This window comes from Cebus imitator, unplaced genomic scaffold (genome assembly GCF_001604975.1).
Source record: "Cebus imitator isolate Cc_AM_T3 unplaced genomic scaffold, Cebus_imitator-1.0 Scaffold145, whole genome shotgun sequence".
Taxonomy (NCBI): domain Eukaryota; kingdom Metazoa; phylum Chordata; class Mammalia; order Primates; family Cebidae; genus Cebus; species Cebus imitator.
In genome coordinates this window covers 3,775,313-3,793,222 of record NW_016107460.1, presented here as the reverse complement: position 1 = coordinate 3,793,222, position 17,910 = coordinate 3,775,313, and the positions used below count along the sequence as shown (strand labels likewise).

At 65.7% G+C, this 17,910-nt stretch overlaps 1 protein-coding gene across 9 annotated transcripts; it reads right to left on the bottom strand.

Moving 5' to 3' along the window:
* Window positions 1-391: 391 nt before the first annotated feature.
* On the bottom strand, window positions 392-15,716 carry MIB2 (MIB E3 ubiquitin protein ligase 2). Of its 9 annotated transcripts, XM_017542593.2 has the most exons (21): window positions 15,567-15,716; window positions 14,590-14,696; window positions 13,197-13,349; window positions 7,151-7,419; window positions 6,908-7,079; window positions 5,988-6,094; window positions 5,688-5,882; window positions 5,444-5,586; window positions 5,220-5,345; window positions 4,146-4,250; window positions 3,903-4,065; window positions 3,698-3,831; window positions 3,469-3,617; window positions 3,222-3,378; window positions 2,980-3,140; window positions 2,760-2,886; window positions 2,446-2,679; window positions 1,874-2,052; window positions 1,497-1,678; window positions 1,302-1,367; window positions 392-702 (listed from the first exon to the last, which is right to left on the bottom strand). In XM_017542593.2, exons 4-21 carry the CDS (start codon window positions 7,395-7,397, stop codon window positions 464-466), a joined length of 2,886 nt encoding a protein of 961 aa, XP_017398082.1. In that variant the 5' UTR covers window positions 7,398-7,419; window positions 13,197-13,349; window positions 14,590-14,696; window positions 15,567-15,716; the 3' UTR covers window positions 392-463. The 9 variants fall into 9 exon arrangements, with proteins under 9 accessions (XP_017398082.1, XP_017398083.1, XP_017398085.1 ...); XM_017542594.2 differs by lacking the exon at window positions 13,197-13,349; XM_017542596.2 differs by lacking the exon at window positions 13,197-13,349 and having other exon boundaries at window positions 5,220-5,327; window positions 15,567-15,715.
* Between the last annotated feature and the right edge of the window lie 2,194 nt (window positions 15,717-17,910).

Sequence of the window (17,910 nt, the reverse complement as noted above, 5' to 3'; positions counted from 1 at the left end):
CGCCCGCCCCCGCCTGCGTGCGCCCTTGCCGGCTCTGGATTCCCAAACCTGCCTGGGACGCCCCCAAACCTCTCCTGGGCCAGGACCCCACAGGAATTTGGGGTCCTGGGGAGCGTTGGGGTCCCTGGGTCACAGGGCGAGTCCCCGCAGCCGCCCCCAAGACGTGAGAGGGGGGCCCGGGGGCGAACGCGGGCGCCTGGGTGGCCGGAGGCGGCTGCGCCCGCGACCGGGGGAGTCCCGGCCTGGAGGCCGCAGTCTGCGCGGGAGTCTGGATCTGAGAGCCGGGGCGGGCAGGGCAGACCCCGAGGGAAAGGGAGGCCCCCGAGGCTCGCCCGCGTGTCCCCAGGGCAGGACCCCAGAGGCGCCTGGCCCCCCAGGCAGACAACGGAGGCAACGTCCGAGAATCTTTTTATAAAACACAGGGCGGGGGCTGGCGAAGGCAGCTCGGGCGCGGCGCGCGCGCTCACACGAAGATCTGGATGCGGTCGCGGATGGGCTGGCGGCAGATCGGGCACGCGCTGAGCGCGGCGCCGCAGGGAGCGCATGCGCCGTGGCCGCACTGGAACACGAGGCGGATGTGGCTGTCGATGCAGATGGGGCAGGTGATGCGCTCCTCCATCTGCCGGTAGCGGCTCTGCAGCTCCTCCACCAGCTGGCGCGGCGGGCCGGGGGCGGGGGCTGCGCTCACCACCTCGGAGCCGTCTGCGGGTGGGGGGCGGGTGTGAGCTGGGAGCCCTGGGAGCCCCGGGGCGGAGTGTCATCTGGGACGGGTTGTGATCTGCAGGTGGATGTGACCTGGAGGCAGAGCTGGGGCCACCTGCTGGCTCGATGTGAACCCTGGGCGTGGGGCTTGCGGTGGTGGGGCGGAGCCAGGGCTGCAAGCGGGGTGTGACCTGGGGAGGGTGTGATATGGAGATGGTGCTATGGGGGGGTGTGACCTGGGGCGGGTGTGATATGGACGCAGTGCTATGGGGGGTTGTGACCTGGGGCAGGTGTGACGGAGGCGGTGCTATGGGGGGGGGTGTGACCTGGGAAGGACTGATGCCAGCGGGGCTGGGGTGTGGTCCAGGGAGTAGGGTGTTACCTGGAGGTGGCGCTATGGGCAGGGTGTGATGTGGGCCGGTGTGAGCTTCATGAGGTACGAGCCTGGGTGGGGCTGGGGGCACGGTGTGGGTCTTGGGAGGGTGGGGCGTGACCTGGGGAAGGGCCATAAGTGGAAATATGGGTGGGGCCGGGGCTGGGGAGGACCCGGGTCGCCAGCAGGAGCAGGAGGCGCCTTTGGGGCACCGAACCTCACCCACCTGGGCGCAGTTTCTTGCTGACGACCACCTGGCACCTGATGCACTTCTTCATCCTGCGCGCGCACTCTGCAGAAAGGAGCGCGCGGTGGGCGAAGGCCGCCTGCCCCGCCTCCGCCCCTGCCCCGGCACCCTCCACCCTCCACCCTCCACCCTCCACCCTCCACCCTGCACTCACCCCCACTCACCCCCACTCACCCTCGCACACGGTGCGGTGCTGGCACGGTGAGAAGAGCACCAGCAGCGCTAGCTCGGAGCACACCAGGCACTCGGCGGCCTCGGGCCCCAGCGCGGCGCCCACGTGCAGGTTCGTCACGGTGTTGGGGGTCCCGAGCGCATGCCGGGTGCCCGGGGCCGCGCCCCCTCCCGCCTGCCGCTCCCTGCAGGGGGAGGAGGCGGCTTGAGCGGGCCCGGAGGCCGCGGGGGCCCCCCTTTGGCTCCCGTCTCCCCCCGCCCGCCGGGCCCCCCCTTGGCCCCCGTCTCCCGCCGCCCGCGGGGGCCCCCCTTGGCCACCGTCTCCCGCCGCCCGCGGGGGTCCCCCTTTGGCCCCCGTATCCCGCCGCCCGCGGGCTCACCGGAAGCGCTGGGCGCAGCCCTGCAGGGCCTTGAGTACGCGGCCCTCGGCGGCCAGGTCCAGCGGGCTCCGGCCGCGGTGGTTGGTGTAGCTCACGTCCGCGCCCTCCAGCGCCAGGAAGCAGGCGACCGCCGCGCCCACCGTCAGCTCCGTGCTGCCCGGGAGGCCCGAGGCCTGTAGCTGGGCGGCGGAAGAGACGCCGGTGAGGGCCCGAGGGAGGCGTCTTCCCGCACCTGGCTCACCCAGCAAAGGGCGCCCCAGATCTCAACTAGAAAGCGGGGGCACCCGTTCCGGGAACCCGAGTGGGACGGGCAGGAAGGGCGCCCTGCTGGGTGAGCTGAGACCCTAACCCCGTCCTCTCCCCGCCCCAGGAGCACCACCCCGTTTCCCAGGCTGCTCCGGGGTGCAGGCTGAAGGATCACAGAGGACTTGGCTCCTGTCCACTCCACCCCTGGAGCGCCTGGCTCCCTGGGCCACGGCTGGAGGGGAAGGTGGACAGTGGCTCAGGCCCCGCCCCAGCCTGCAGCCAGCGCCACGGCAGTCTCTCCAGTGCCCCGCGTCGCACTTCCTCACCCTGGACAGCAGCTGCAAGGGCCCTGGGTCCCCCCCGGCCCCATCGGCCACCAGGGGTAGCAGCTGCTGACGCTGCAGCGCCACGTGCAGGGCTGTGTCCCCCTCCTCGTCCTCGGCGTTGACACTGCAACCGGCGTCCACCAGCAGCGGCACCAGCCCCACGTGGGCCTGCTGCACCGCCAGGTGCAGGGGGGACTGCAGCTTCCGGTTGCGCACATTCACGTCGCAGCGGCCCTGGGGAGGGGTGGGCACCGGCTCAGCCCAGGGACCCATGGGCCTCCTGCTCCCCACCTTGGGCCGGCCTTGCCACGCACCTCCCGGATGAGGATCTGGGCCACCTCGCGGTGGTTGTTGAGGGCTGCCAGGTGCAGTGCCGTGAAGCCGTCCTCCTTCTTGGCGTCCACCAGCTGCCGCGCCCGAGCCAGAATCTTCCTCACGGCTCTGTGGGAGCAGGAAGGTCGGTCTGGGACCTGGCGCTGTCCCCGGGGCAGCACGGCAGGAGGCTGGTGACAGCAGCATGCCCGGCCCACTCACAGTACGTGGCCCTTGAGGGAGGCGTGGTGCAGCAGGGTGAAGCCCTGGCTGTTGGTGGCGGTGACATCGATGCTGGGCACCTCCGTGAGGACCTCGACAATGCCGCTGGCACCAGTGCCCGCCGAGATGGCAGAGTGCAGGGGCGTGTCTGAGTGGGCATCCTGCCGGGGTGGAGTCACCGGTCACCTGGGGGAACTTGTTTGGGTCAAGGGCCAGGGTACGACGCAGGGGCTGGCACTCACAGGCAGGTTGACATCACAGCCACGCTCGCACAGGGTCCGCACCACCTCCAGGAAGCCCCTCTGCACGGCCACATGCAGCGCTGTGCTCTGGGTGCTGTTGATGGCGTCCACCCGGCACCCAGCGTTCAGGAGCACCCTGGCGGCCTCAGGCTGGTTCCTGGGGGAGAGGAAGTGAGCCTGGGGAGGGCGCTGTGCCCCCCCGCCAGACACCCAGGCACAGCCCCTCCGGACCCCTCCCAGGCCTCACCCCAGGGCTGCGTAGTGCAGCGCCGTGTTGCCCTCCTCGTCCGGCAGGTCCACGCCCGCCCTGGCTTGTAGCAGCAGCTGCACCAACTCCACCTGGCCCAGGTAGGCGGCCACCTGCAGGGCAGTCCTGCCTTGGTTCTTGGCGTCCACCTGCCAGAAGAGGCAGCAGGTGAGTCCCTGGCCCTCGCCCTTGGACTGGCCGGTGCGGGAGGACGGGAGCGGGAGCTTGCCTGCCCTGGGCGCCTCCGCAGCAGGTCCAGAGCCCGGGCTGCGTTCCCCAGCGCCACCTCCACCACCAGCCTTCCCGGGTGCTCCGGGTCACTCTTCTGGGCCCGAAGCTTGTCCAGGGCCACGCTCAGTGAGCCTGGGGGCGGGGCTGATGTTAGCAGTGGCCAGGGCGGCCCCACCTCCCGCCGGCCGTGAGCTGGGCCGCACTTTTGTTCTCCCGGGCGCGCTCGGCCACGTCCAGGTTGGCGTCCTCCTCCGGCCGGTAGGCCACGAGGCAGGAGGGGCTGAAGGTCCACCGCTGACCACCGACCGCCACACGCAGGTTCCCATCTCCAAACACTTTCACCACTTTCCCGATGCGGCCCAGGGCCTGGGGGCAGAGGTGGGGGTCACAGAAGGTTGCAGGTGTGGGGGACAGCGGCCAGCGGCGGGGGCGGCAGGGGGACTCACGGGGGCCATGTCGTCCGTCCACTCGCCGTGGCCAGCCTGCAGTCGCTTCACCGTGTCAAGGTCGTCGATGACCCGGACCACGTCGCCCACCCAGAAGGAGTGGTGCTGAGCGACAGAGAGGGGCGTGAGGGGCCCCCCAGCTGTGTGTGGCTGGCCAGGCTCAGAGCAGGAGGGCAACCCTCAGAGCTCCACGAGGCAGGCAGGCCTGACTCGGCCCCAGGTCCGACCCCAAGCACCACCAGAGGCTCTGGCTGGACGAGAGCCCCAGGTGCCCAAGGTGTTTCCCCAGCCCAGAGCCATGGGAGTAGCATCCAGGCAGACAGAAGCCAGCTCCGGGCAGGTGTGAGGCCGAGGCGCTGGCCCTGGAGAGCCGTACGCTGGCCAGCAGCAGGCAGCATGGCCAGGACCCGTGAGCCAGTGTGCGGGCGGGGCCCCAGGACCACGGCGTGCAGGACAGGCCCACTCCGCCCCACCTGAGCCCCCTCTGCAGGGAACCCCCTCTACAAGCCTGACTTCTACAAGCCCTCAGCTCCTCCTGGAAGGTGCCTGTGTGTCCCGGACCCCAGACGCCCAGAGCTGCGCTCTGACACCAGGCCTGCTCCCCCCCAAGGCCATCCAAGATGCCACCGCTGCCACCTCCAGCCCCCACCCTGCCATCCTGCTTCCCGTGGCCCTCACCATCTCCCCCTCCCTTGGTTCCCTCCAGCCTCGGCAGAGCATCCACCTCCCTAACCAGCCACCCTCATCGGCCGCCTGATGGCACCAAACAGGGGCATCTTAGGCAGCCCAGCTGCCTCCCTCCCACCAACAAAGCTGTGCTGCCTTCCTGGTGTCCAGGAACGGAGGGAGGCCCTGCCTCGCCCACTCCAGCCGCACCAGCTCCCAGAGACACACCCTCCTCTGGGCTCCTTCACACCGGATCCCCTTCTCCTCAACTCCACCCACCAGTTCCTCCCCTTCCTACAGGGCTGAGGAATGACACCCTTGTCCTTCCTGTCCCCCTCAAGGCCGAGTGGATATGTGGAAGGGGTTACAGAGGCGAACAGATGGGGCACAGCCCAGCCCCCCAGGCACCTTGGTGAGCGCCCCAGGGTGGAAGGTCCAGCGGGTCTCATGGTTGAACTGCACACGCACGTCCCCGCGGTCCGTGATGCGGTGCACGGTGCCCGTCTGTCCGATAAACTGTGGCGGGTCATGGAGCTGTGGCTGGGTGGGGCTGGACACTTGGGGAGGAAGGGTCTGGGGGCCAGGGGGCTGGGCAGGCAGGGCACACAGGGCTCCACGGTGGGGCGGCTCACCTCTGCCATCCTGGGGTTCCAGCCGCCATGACCTTCCTGCATCTCCCGTAGGACGTCAGTGTCCAGCAGACACTTGACCTTGTCCCCGTGCTGGAAGGGCTGGCCGTCAGCACTCACCCTGCGCTGCAGCTCGGCCGGCTTGCCTGGAGGAGGGTGGTGGGCCAGGTCTCAGGCAACAGCCCCTCCCCTCCGGGACTTCAGCCAAGGCAGGAAGGCGGATGGGGTCAGTGGGACAGCCCCGTACCGAGCCTGGGGAGGTGGTCCTTGTAGTAGAAGCCACCTGCCGCCTCGCCCACACACTTGAGGTCCACCTTGCCCTTGTGGCCCACACGGTACACGTTGGTGGTACCATCAGCCCACGTCACACTGGCCACACTCCGGCCTGTCTCCACATCCCAGCCACGGATGTCCACCACACGGCCTGGCTTCCCTTCTCCTCCTGGGGAAAGAGTCCCCACTGGCAGGCTAAGGCTGTGCCTTGAGGCTGAGCGATAGCCAGCCACAGCCCAGCCGCCACCTCCCTGTCCCCTCTGCCTCCACTCACCATCCTGTGAGCCCCACTCCCAGTCGGGGCCTCGCACCACCTTTGCTCCCTGGAAGATGCCCCTGAGTGGGATCCTCGGAAGGCCCTGGCGGGGACTCAGTGTGACACTGCAAAAGAGCAGGTCCTGAGCCCCCCGAGAGCGCGGCACAGTGGAGTGGGCCCCTGCCCACAGCCTGCTAGGCTCCGCAAGACAGGTGCCAGCTCCCAGCCCCAGCAGGTCAGCACCCTCCACAGACTGCGAGGGGATGGCCCTGGGCTCAGGGGCCCGGAGTGAACCTGCAGACCATGTTCCTCCAGGGACTCCCTGATGCCAGGCTGGGAGGGCGGCTGGGCCCACCCTCAGCAATAACTTGGTGCAATCGCTTCCTGCCTGCTGCACCCCAGTGAGCCAGGGCACAGCCTGGCCCAGAGTGGGCTCAGCATATGGGAAGAGATGCATGCGGAAAGGAGGCCTGGCCAGCCGCACTCCCCACACAGGCCCTGCGGGCAGCCAGGATCCAGACCACAGCTCCCTCCACGTGCAGGGTGGCAGGGCAGGGGATGGGGAGGCGCCTCTGGGTACCTTTGCCCCACCCAGGCCAGACTCTCCCTGGCCGATGCCCTTGGACCGCAGCACAGCAGCCTCCAAGCCAGCCCAGGGGCTGCTCCAAGCATGGGCTGTCCTGCCATAGGTCTCGTGCCTCCGTGGTGGACGCTGGCTGCCTGATGGCCACTGCTCCCTGCAGAGCCACATGCTGGCCACCCTCAGTGCCCCGCCTGCGCCTAGCTCGCCAGGCCTGTCCGTGGCACCACTGCTTAAGGCCATGGCTTGGAGTAGGTAGGGGACAGCGCCCTCCCTGGAGGCTGAGGCCCAGGTGGGTGTCCAAGGCCCCCCGAGGCAAGGCCTGGTGCCCGCCGCAGGGGCTGGGCCTGGGACTCACGGGCGCGAGTGGGCCGTCTCGTAGCGGTCGAAGGCGTGGGCGAGCTCGTGCTTGTTGTGCATGTAGCACTGCGTGCAGAGGTCGTAGTCCACGCAGACGCGGCACTTCCAGCGCATGCCCCGCAGCCCGTGCTTCTTGCAGCAGTCACAGATGATGTTGGGGTGCCGGACGCCTGGGGGCGGGACGGGGTCAGAGGGGTGCTCCCGCCCCGGCCCCGCCATCGCACCTGCCCGCGGCACGCACCGATCTGGGCATTGTCGTACAGCAGCAGGTCGTGCGCGCCCTGGTAGCCGGCGCGGTAGTTGGTGCGCGTGCCCTGGTCCCACTGCACGACCACCGTGCGGTCGGGTGTGGAGGGGCTGCCGTGGCGGCCAAGCTCCACCACCGTGCCCACGCCGCCCTCGCCGCCGTCCTGCTGGCCCCACTTCCAGTCGACACCGCGTACCACACGCATGCCGACCTGCACGCCCGCCTGGGGATCTGGGTCCATGGTGGGCGGGGCTGCTCGAGACCTGTGGGCAGAGGGCACTCTCAGGCCTCGACCACCACAGGGCACTCTCCCAGTCACAGAGTGCTGCGCAGGAGAGTGGCGAAGAGGTCCCAAGGGGCAGGTGGACGGGTGCAAGCCCTAGGGCCCAGGAAGGCAGCGAGGAGGCCATGGGGAAGGTGGGCACTGTGCCAAGCCCTGGCACAGGACCCGAAGGGCAGTCTGGCCCCTGGGATCAGGGAGCCTGGCCCCGGGGCTCCCCTGAATGTCTGCTCTGGTTGGCACACAGTGGCCGTCAATAGATATTTGTGTAAAATGTTATGGATTTGCATTATAGATACCAATGTGGAAGATACACAAATAAAGCTTTCGGAAGAAAACCACCGTCTCTTCCTGCAGCCAATTAATGTGTTGGACTTCACTAAAGTAAGACCTGCTGTCCCCAAGGCACTCACACAACTAGATGGGCAGCGGCATGTGAGCGGGCATCGTAGCACGTCCCTCAGAGGACTCGTGTCCACACAGGGTGAGGAGCTCTTCTGACCCACATGAAAACGTCAGACGGCGCAACAGAGAAATGGTTAAGGGGCCGGCACCATGCAAGACTAGCTGGCATCTCTCCCAGACGCTGCTCCCGGGGGCCACCCGCTTTGGTCCTGAATATCAGGGACAGTACGGCGAGCCACAAGTACCACGGAGCTTCTCTGGAAAAGTGGCCCGGCCATGCCAGGCACTCACAACAGGCCGGACACTCGAACAGAAGCAGGTTTCTGGGTCCTCAGGGGCCACTGGGTCCTGACCCGGCACCGAGTCCCAACCAAACAGACACACCCGCCACACGGAGCGCAGGCCGGAGCTCCCCAGCAGATGGGGACGGATGCAGCCAAGCGTGAAAGCCATGCCATAAAAGGTGCAGATCCAGGCTGCTGGAGTCGGGGACTGAGCCACAGGGCTTGAGGCCCAGGACTGCTCATCCCCAGGCTGGGCGCTGACCCCAAGAGCTCACGCTGCAGACACCAGTCACCATGGGCCGCTGCTCTCCAGCGTGCCAGCCTGCAGCACAGTCTCGTTAACAAGAGTGGATGTGAAGTTAAGAGGGAGAATCAGGAGGTGGAGGCTGCGGGTGGCCGTGATCGCTGCCCCGCACTCCAGCCTCGCCAGCAGAGTGAGGCCCCGTCTGATGGGGGAGGGGAGGGCCACCATCACTCATTTCTCATTGAACCACTAGGACCCCACGGCCAGGAAAGGAGGCAGCCCAGGGGCACTGTCTGAGGCAAAGGTGGAGACACCGCAGTCCTGGGAGACTGGAGGGCACCTGAGGCTGGCTGGGTGTGGCTGACCTCCTCTGCCGCCGGGGCCCACATGCCAGCCCTCCACCTAGGCCGAAATGCAGTCCAGCACCTTCCATTTCAGGCTTAGGCAGTTCAGGAAGCACTCTGGCCCAGGGGAGCCTGCAGGTGGGCGGCAAGGAGGGGCCACAGCAAAGCCCCCACTGCTGCTCGGGCTCAGGACCCTGAGCCCCCCAGGTCGTCCCCCGAGCGAGGCCCCGGGGGGAGCCCAGACCCACTCCAGAGACCTAGTCCAGCGCAGGGGCTCTGCCTGCAGGGCTGCGCTCCCGACCCGTGCCCAGCTGCGAGTCTGAGCACAGGCAGGACTCCTGATTCTCCGGGGTACAAACCTGGCCAGCATGGCCTCTGCAATCCTCCTTCCTCACCCTGCCCAGCGCCGCTAGGGCTTCCGCAGGAATGGGTGATGTTTTAAGAGCACAGCTTTCCCTGGCTGCGCGCAGTGGCTCGCACTTTGGGAGGCCGAGGCGAGGGGATCACCTGAGGTCAGGAGTTCAAGATCGACCTGGCCAACATGGCAAAACTCCGTCTCTAGTAAAAATACAAAAATTAGCTGTGTTTTGGTGGTGCACGCCTGCAGTCCCAGCTACTTGGAGGCTGAGGCAGGAGAACCGCTTGAGCCTGGGAGGCAGAGGCTGCAGTGATCCCAGATTGAGACACTGCACTCCAGCCTGGGCAACAGGGTGAGACGCCGTCTCAAATAGAAAATAGGGAAGAAAAGCACAGCTTTCCCTGTCAGTGACTGGGAAGACCCCACCCAGCAGCCGGGCTCTGCTGCTTCAGGGAAACCCCACATGGCCTCATCTGTCCAGAGGCCTCACCTGTTGGGCAACACTGCCTCCCTCACCCGGAGCCTCCGAGACCTTCCTCCCAAGGTGTGCACCAAGCCTGGGTCGAGGCAGGCTCCAGCACCGGGAGTTTCCATTGCCTGTGTCATCAGTGAGTCCCAGACAAGGGGAGGGGTCCTCTGGGCGTCTCCACGACACCATGGAAAGTGGCTGGCTCTGCCCTCCCCTGCAGCCTCCTGGCTGGGCCTCCACATCATCAGCTGCCACAGGTGGCACAGAGCAGCCCCACCCTGCCCTCGGAGGCCCCGCAGAGCCAGGAGCCCAGCCACCACCCAGGGTGACCCAGGCCCTCCCATGGGCCCCTGTGGCACCATCCCCGTCAGCGGGGCCTCTGAGAGCAGCCTCGGCCTGTGCTCTGCCACTTCCTGTGCTGGGCCTGGCGCCCACCTGCTTCAGTTTTGACTGAATGGCTGAGTAAATGAAACGCAAGAAGCCAAGAGAATCCGTGCCAGGCTCCTGGGACGGTGGCAGCCCCCGTGTCCAGAGGACCCACCCAGCAGAGGCCGCTTCCGGCCAGCCCTGCGCTGACTACGCCTCACCCAGAGCACGTCCAGGTGGTCACAGTTCCACCGGCCAGCCCAGCTCCTCAGCCCCACCCTGGTCGTGACCCTTGGCTCTCCAGACCTCTGCAGACCCTCCCATCCCCACTGGGGGCTACCCTGGAGGGAGGTCACCCCTCCTGTCCCAGCAGCTTCCCACTGCCTGCTCTGCCACCAGCCAGGGCAGGCTCTGCAGGGCTCCAGCTCCCAGGATCCATGCACGGACCCCAGCTTCTGCCCATGGCGCGCCCAAGAGGGCCGAAGCCTGGCCTGGTCGAGCTCCCCAACTCCAGCCTCCTCTGCACAGGGCCCTTCCCACAGAATGGCACAGGCAGGGGAGGCCGACACAGCAGTCTGACTGCAGGGGGGATGGGCGGGGCACTGCTCCTTAGGGGTACAGGCCCCACCCCCTGCCAAGCTGTCCACCTCCACCAGATCCACATGCAGCCTCCTCCCTGCCAGAAGCCCACCATAATTGGCCACAGCCGGGGTCGTGCTGGCCGGGGCCTCCTCCCTCTCTTTAGCCAGAGGCGGGCTCACCACAAGCAGCCACAGAACCGGTGGAGGTCTCTGCTAGCAAGGGACACCCACCTGCTGAGCCCCGAGATGGGCCTGGCAACTGAGATGAAGGACTTGGGGCAGGAGAAGCCAATGCCGACACTGTTATCCTCCTGCTGTGGGGGTGGGGGCTGTCTCTGACACTGTGATCCCTCTGCTTCGGGGGACGGTGGGGGTGCCCTCTGTCTCTGACACTGTGATCCCTCTGCTTCGGGGGACGGTGGGGGTGCCCTCTGTCTCTGACACTGTGATCTCTCTGCTTCGGGGGGCGGCGGGGGTGGGGGCTGTCTCTGACACTGTGATCCCTCTGCTTTGGTGGGTGGTGGAGGTGCCCTCTGTCTCTGAGCCCAGACTCTCAGCCACAGCCAGCCCAGCCCAGGCTGGTGGCCACGTCTGCGTGATCCACTGGCCGACTGACTGCTGCCACATGCTACTGGACCTTTCCAACAAGACGAGCCAGTGTACCCTAAGCCCAGCCTTGCCCTTGGGGGATGGGCAGGGAACAGATATCTGGGGGTGGGTAGCTGGTGGGACCTCTGGGAATCGAGACCAGGCCTCAGTGGGCCCCCCCATCAGGGGGCAGCAGCGTAGGTTGCCAAGGCCATCAGCCTGAGAGGGTGGCTGGTGCCCAGACAGCACCTGTCTGCAGTACAGCCTGTGTTTTCAACACAGCCAGGCAGCTCTCCAGCCCGGCTCACAAAGTGCCACCCTCCCAGAGGCTGCCCTCATGGGAGCCCACCAGAGTTGGGACACAGTTGGGCCTGACTCGGGCAGGCTTCCTCCCTGGCCTCAGTTCTTGTGCCTGGAACCAGCCCCCCACTTGCCAAGGGCTGCCCCTCAAGGGGGAGGAGCAAGGAGCCCAGCAGGGGAGCCGGCTGCGCCCGCCCACTCCACGCCTCTCCCCTGGCGCTGGATGTGAGCACAGGGCCTGCAGCCCCAGTGTCCCCTCTGTAGGGCCCAACCCGAGGGTCTGGGGTATGTCTCCTGCTTCCAAGGCAGCCCCTTCATCCAGCATGGCACTGCCCTGGCGTGGCCGCCTCGTCTGAGCGGGGCCTCCAGCTGTGCCTGCCTGCCAACCCTTCTGCGGTGCCACTATGGAGGCAGACCACATGTAGGCGGCTCCCAGGCTCAGGAGCTCATCACCCCAGACCCTCTAGGGGGGCCAGCAGCTTTTCTCTTCTCAGTTCCTTCCTGCAGCTGCCCACCTGCCTTCCTCACTATCACCCCAGGGCCGGCAGTCACCCAAGACCACCTGCCATCTGGCTCCGTGCTCCTGGCACCCCAGCCCCCAGGCTCAGTACCTGCCTCTAAAGACCTCTCTGGGTGTGTGTATGGCAGGGTTAGGAGGCAGTGCTGAGACCCCGACAGCCAGGAAGGAGGAGCACCCCAGCCAGGACCCAGCACTTGTGCCCCTCCACCTGGGAGGTCCCTTCTCACAGGGGACAGAGCAAACCTGCTAAGGGGCTAGAAGATCCTGTCCACCAGCGAGGGGCCTGCCCCTCCCCACTGTTCACGGGAGCTGGGGGCTGTGGGGCTGCACAGGCAGCCTGGCCATCTCAGAAGGAAGCTTGTGGACAAAAAGGCTCATCCCTGGGGCTTCCCTGACCATCCTGTCCTCCTCAGGCCATGGGATAGGCACTGCCAGGTCTGGGATGGGGCTGGGTCAAGCCAGCTAAGGGGGCACTGGTCACAGGCCCCATCCTCTGGGCAAGCTTGGGAGCAGCCTGGATCCAGGGACAGCACTTGCCGCTGAGGTGCTCGGGTGAGGAAGGCCAGACTAGGGGTAGGAATGGGGTGGGCAGTCCTGGAGACCAAGCCCTCTGGGACACGTTCCCCCAAGGGCCCCTCACTCTCTCTGCCTGCACCTGGGACTTGCCCAACATCCATCCCGTCCTGGAGAGCAGGCAGCCTGTAGGCTGCCCACTCCTGTTCTCTATTCTAAACTCACAAGGCTCCAGGCACAGGGGAGGGGACCTGCAGGACCTGTGAGCCCTGATCACCTGCACACAGCGGGTCAGCTCCAGGCCAGAGGCTGCTCTGCAAAGTGCAGATGTCCAAGGCTAGCCCTGCCCTCACGCCGACCCAGCCTGGGCTCTCCAGAAAGATGAACCAGAGACTGCCCAGCCACAGCCCAGCACTGGTGGAGGGGCACGAGGGAGCACAGCCCTGCCCAGCTGGCCAGAGAGCGGCAGCCGTGCAGCCCCCGGTGCGCGTGGCTGTGGACGTGCTTGCAGTGCTCCTGCTCTTCCTCTTGTGAGCACAGCCCAGGCCTCGCTCCCGGGTGCTGCCTCACAAGGGGCATCATCTCAGTAAGAAACTGACCCAGTTACCAAATGTTTTTCCTTTGCCAGAAATGCGGGACTCTGCCATCTACCCAGAGTTCGTAGGCCATGCCCCCCACTGGCATCTGAACCCCCACCCCTGGCAACTGCTCCCGATGTTTAAAATGACAGAGGCAGTCAGGGCATGAAGACTCAGGCAACAGATGTGCTTTGGCAAATCAGAACTTACCTTAGAGCACACACCGGCCTCAGGCCAGCATCCCAGGCATTTAATTGCTACTTCCTGGGTCACAGACTCCCTCAGCTACCAAGCTCTCCTGCTGGAAACCAGAAGCTACCACCGACACAATACAGCAAACCCACAGGCAGCCAGCAAGCCGCTCTGCAGAAAAAGGGTTTTTCAAAGGCAGTTTCACACACAGCATTTACTGTCTTTTTTTTTTGAGATGGAGTCTCACTCTTGTCGCCCAGGCTGGAGTGCAGCGGTGTGATCTCAGCTCACTGTAACCTCTGCCTCCCAGGTTCAAGCGATTCTCCTGCCCCAACCTCCTGAATAGCTGGGATTACAGGCATGCGCCACCACGCCCGGCTAATTTTTGTACTTTTAGTAGAGACAGGGTTTCACCATGTTGGTCAGGCTGATCTTGAATTCCTGACCTCATGATTTGCCCACCTCGGCCTCCCAAAGTGCTGGGATTACAGGCGTGAGCCACCGCACCCGGCCCATTTACCGTCTTGACCACACAAGTGGCCACCGGGTCTGTTCTATTGCTATTAGTTTCTCTTTTTCAGAAGAAACTGCCAGCTCTCAGAGGACAGGAGGATTTCCGAACCATCAATCAGGGCCCCAACCTGAGGGTCTGGGGTCTGTGCAGCAGAAGAGTGTTCCCTTATTGCAGATATTTTATTGGAAAAGCTTTAAAGGCCATAAAAACCAAAACCTATTTAGCAAGGAAGTCAGCAAATTGCCTTTATTCAGAAGAAGAAAGTGACGCGGAGCTGGAACTGGACATGAGGCTACCCTCCTGGCACCTCCAGCAGTGCCTGATGGCCCCGAAATGCCGGTGTGTGGCACTTCACAGGCCATGGAGTAGCTCCAGCTAACGCAGTGGACATCCCGGGTGCCCCAGGGAGTCCGGGAGGCCGGCATGGAGACACCTACTGGGGGAACGCCCAGGAGCGCTACGGCCACCTCCAATCCTGCCCATCGGGGCGGAGACCCGCAGGCAGCCTGCAGGCTGGGGTGTCATCCCCACTCAGTGCCCAGGGCTGCCCTCGGCCAGCAGAGAGCCACATTCAGACACCTGTTGCATGTGAAGCAACAGGCCAGGGTGGAAACGGGAGAGAGGGGGACTTCCGGAAAGGGCCAGGCCCGCCGGTGCTCCTGCGCGGCGGCCGCTCTGCCCCAGGCCTGCAGGTGCCTACCAGGGGCCTGTCTGGCACCTCTGCTTATTTCCTCCGTGGGTTCCGAACTCGGAGGGGAGACGCAGGATACTCACCACTCCCCTCCACTCACATGCATGCTCAGACACAAACACAGCCCCTCTGACGTGGCTTCCGCGGAGCCCCAGGGTGGAAGCACCACGTGCAAACGATCAGGCCGCGGACGGTCAAGAGCTCACCTGTCCGGCCGTCCAGTCGCCCGCCCGGCCGCCTTGAGACTCTTGGGCTGCAGGCCTGATGCCTGGAGACCTTGGGACTGGCCTCTAGCCTCGCTGGGCTTCCAACCCTGTGGCCGAGGGGAGATGCCAAGATGTAGTTAGCACCTCCGCCCGCCGCTAGGTCGCCTGTCTGCCCCCGAGGCTGCCCGCCGGCTCCACGTCCACTCAGGCCACCGCCGCGACACCAGGGCCGCCGCCTGCGCGGATGGGCTCCCTGGGGTGTGGGGCGCGCAGGAGGCGCCCGCGCCATGCCCGTAACTGCGCGCGCCCGGGGTCCACCGGCCGCGGCTCGCAGACGTCAGGGCCCAGCAGAGGCTCCGGGAGGCGCACGGGCGGCGGCGCAGGGGACGGGCGGGCCGGGGGGTGGGCACGGCGGGCACCCCCACCCGGAGCGCGCCCCGCCCCCTGTCATTCGTGCCCGTGGCTCCCGGAGGCCGCCCAGCCCCGTCCGCTGCCAGACCTTGCCAGGGCCGCGCAGTCCCCGCCGACCCCCACTTGCCCGGAAGTTTCCGTCCCGCCCGCTCCAAGCGGGGGCGCGGGGCCGCGGGCCAGTCCGTCTCGGTCTGCCCGGTGTGCGAGGCCGCCCACCAGCCTCGACTGATCAGCGGCGGCCAGGTCGGGCCAGGCTAGGCCAGAGCGCCCGCCGCGCGCGCCGCAGCCCACCCGGACCAGGCGGCGAACCCGGCGGCGACCCCGGCGCCGACCCCAGCGCCGCGGACTCCGGGCCGCGCGAGGTCTGCCGGGAGCTGGAGTCCCGCGCGGACGGCCGGACCACAACTCCCAGGAGGCCCCGCGGCGGCGCTGCGCGCGCAGCCCCAAACCCCCGGCGCGGACCCTGCACCGAGGCCGGTCCGGGGCGGTGCTGCGTTCTGACAGAGTGGAGCAGGACTCGTGGATGGTGGGGAGAAGCAGGGGAGCAGCTCCTCGCCCGCACGCACCGTCAGCCGAGAGAATGGCTCGCGTGGTGCCGGTGACCCGGGAGCGACTCAGGGACGGCCTCAGGCTCCCAGGCCTTCCTGAGCCACCGGGTACTGAAGAGGGCGGCGGCTGGAGACGGTGGGGACACCGACGGCGGCAGCCCAGGGCGTACCCCCCACCCCACCCCCAGCGAGCGCCGCGGCCACGCCCCCGCCAGCGCCGCGGCCACGCCCCCGCCGCGGCCACGCCCCCGCCGCGGGAAGGGGCGGGGCAGGCACCGGAAGTGCGTTACGCGGGCGCCACGGCGTCTCCTGCCCTGCGTGGCGCAGCTGGGTTCCTAGCGGCTTAGTCGCCGGGCGCCTGCGCAGTGGCGGTCCCGGAGACGCCCTGGGTTGCCGTAGAGACGGGGGCTCCGGAGCGGCGTCGCGCTCGCGGGCTCGGGCGGGAGTCGCAGCGCCGCCGCCGCCGGAGCGGCGCCGGTTCGACTGACTTCCTCTTGGGAGCCTCACCTCTCCCGTCCCGAGTCGTAAACGTCGTCAGTCCGTCCTGCGCCGTCTTCTGACCGCAGTCGCGCGTTCACCCTGTGTGGGAAAACTTAGGTCTGGGCCGGGAGGGATGAGTTAGATCGCGCGGGGCGACTCCCGCCGGCAGGGGAAGGACACGGAAACAGCCCCGGTGCGGATTAAACCCCGGCCCTCCTTTCGTGCGGTGTGTGCGGGATTGCAACAGGCCAAGCCTGGTGCAGAAGTCAAGGCGCCTGGCTGAGGGATTTCCCGAGTGCAGGTTCCGACAAATGTTGGGGGCTTCTCTTGGAATCCCATTCTCCTTCGGGAGGGGTCCCCACTGCCTCGTTGGGGTGGCCCCAGGCGCAGAGGAAGTGAGGAATAAATCCAGACTCTCAGCAACGCGAGCAGTAGGGAGGATCCCTAAGAATTCCGAGGAGGCCGGGCGCGGTGGCTCACGCCTGTAATCCTCGCACTTTGGGAGGCCGAGGTGGGTGGATCACCTGAGGTCAGGACTTCAAGACCAGCCTGGCCATCATGGTGAAACCCCATCTTTAAAAAATAATAATAATTCCGAGGAGACCAGATAACTCTGTGCACAGATCAAGGTAAGAAACGTTGCCATTGGGGCGACAAAGTATTCCTTGGTGGTCGGGGTCCCTGGAAGTTGAAAGTGTGTGAGACGCACCATTGGGCACGAAGGCAGTGCGCAGTCCAGACTTGGTTCCGTGGTCACCCCCTATGGCTTAGGGTGGCTTTCCAGTCGGAGGATTATACGCCCCGCCAATGCTAAGAGGGACCTAAAATTCCTGCGAGGGAAGCGGCCAATGAGGACAAAGTGAGAGCTCACGAAAGTGCAAGAATCCTCCAGTGGGAAAAGGGAAGGTTTAGCCTGTAGGACATGGGAGTGCAAGAAACCACTAACACGAGGGATTGAGCCTCACCAGCCTCCAGGATGGGAAATACCCCAAGTAAGATAGGGACTCTAAAAGGCCAAGCAGAAAATAAAATTCCCTGACGTCAGTCCCCTAGGCCTTCTGGTAAAACACTGGAAGGATGATGAAAGGGCCAGACACAGGAACAGACTTCAAATGATTAAGTATTGCAGTATTGCTGTTTTTTTGTTTTTGTTTTTGTTTTCTTTTTTTAGAAACTCGATGTTTATTTTCCATGAATCTTATATGTTGTTTAAGAGCCCACTCAAGAACAGCTTATGACCATTCAGTGGTTGCTTCTACCCATTCAGTGGCCTGAGCAGTGGGAGATGCAGCCTAGTCTTCCGTGGCAGGCTGGGCGCTCCAGTCTTCAGTAGGGAACTGCTGGATAGGCACAGAGGGCACCTGCACGCCTTCAGACCAGTCGGCAACCTCAGGCTGAGCAGCAGTGAAGTCAGGGGCTGGAGCAGTCCGTTCGCCTTGAAGCTCCTCCTTGGTAACAGCCTTGTCAGCAGCAGGCTGCTCTTCTTTTTCAGTCTCTTCAGGATCTCTGCAGAAGTAGAGATCAGGCGTGACCTCCCACGGGTGTTCACGGATGGTGCCACGCATGTGCAAAACTTCCCGAGCCAGCATCCACACATCAAACCCAATGAGTGAGCTCCTTTGTTGTTGCATGGGACGGCAAAGTCCACATAGCGCAGAGGAGAATCTGTGTGACACAGAGCAATGGTAGGTAGGGTAACAAGACACCTCCGTGAGAGGCTGGTGCTCAGCCCTGGGGTCAGTACCACAAGCAGCCGCGGCTCCCGGAAGGCTGCCTGGATCTGGTTGGTGAAGGTTCCAGGAGTGTTGCGGCAGCGATTGGAGTGGCTCCATGGCAGCGGCAAACTCCAGCACGGCCCTCTGGCCGGTGTTTCTGGAGGATG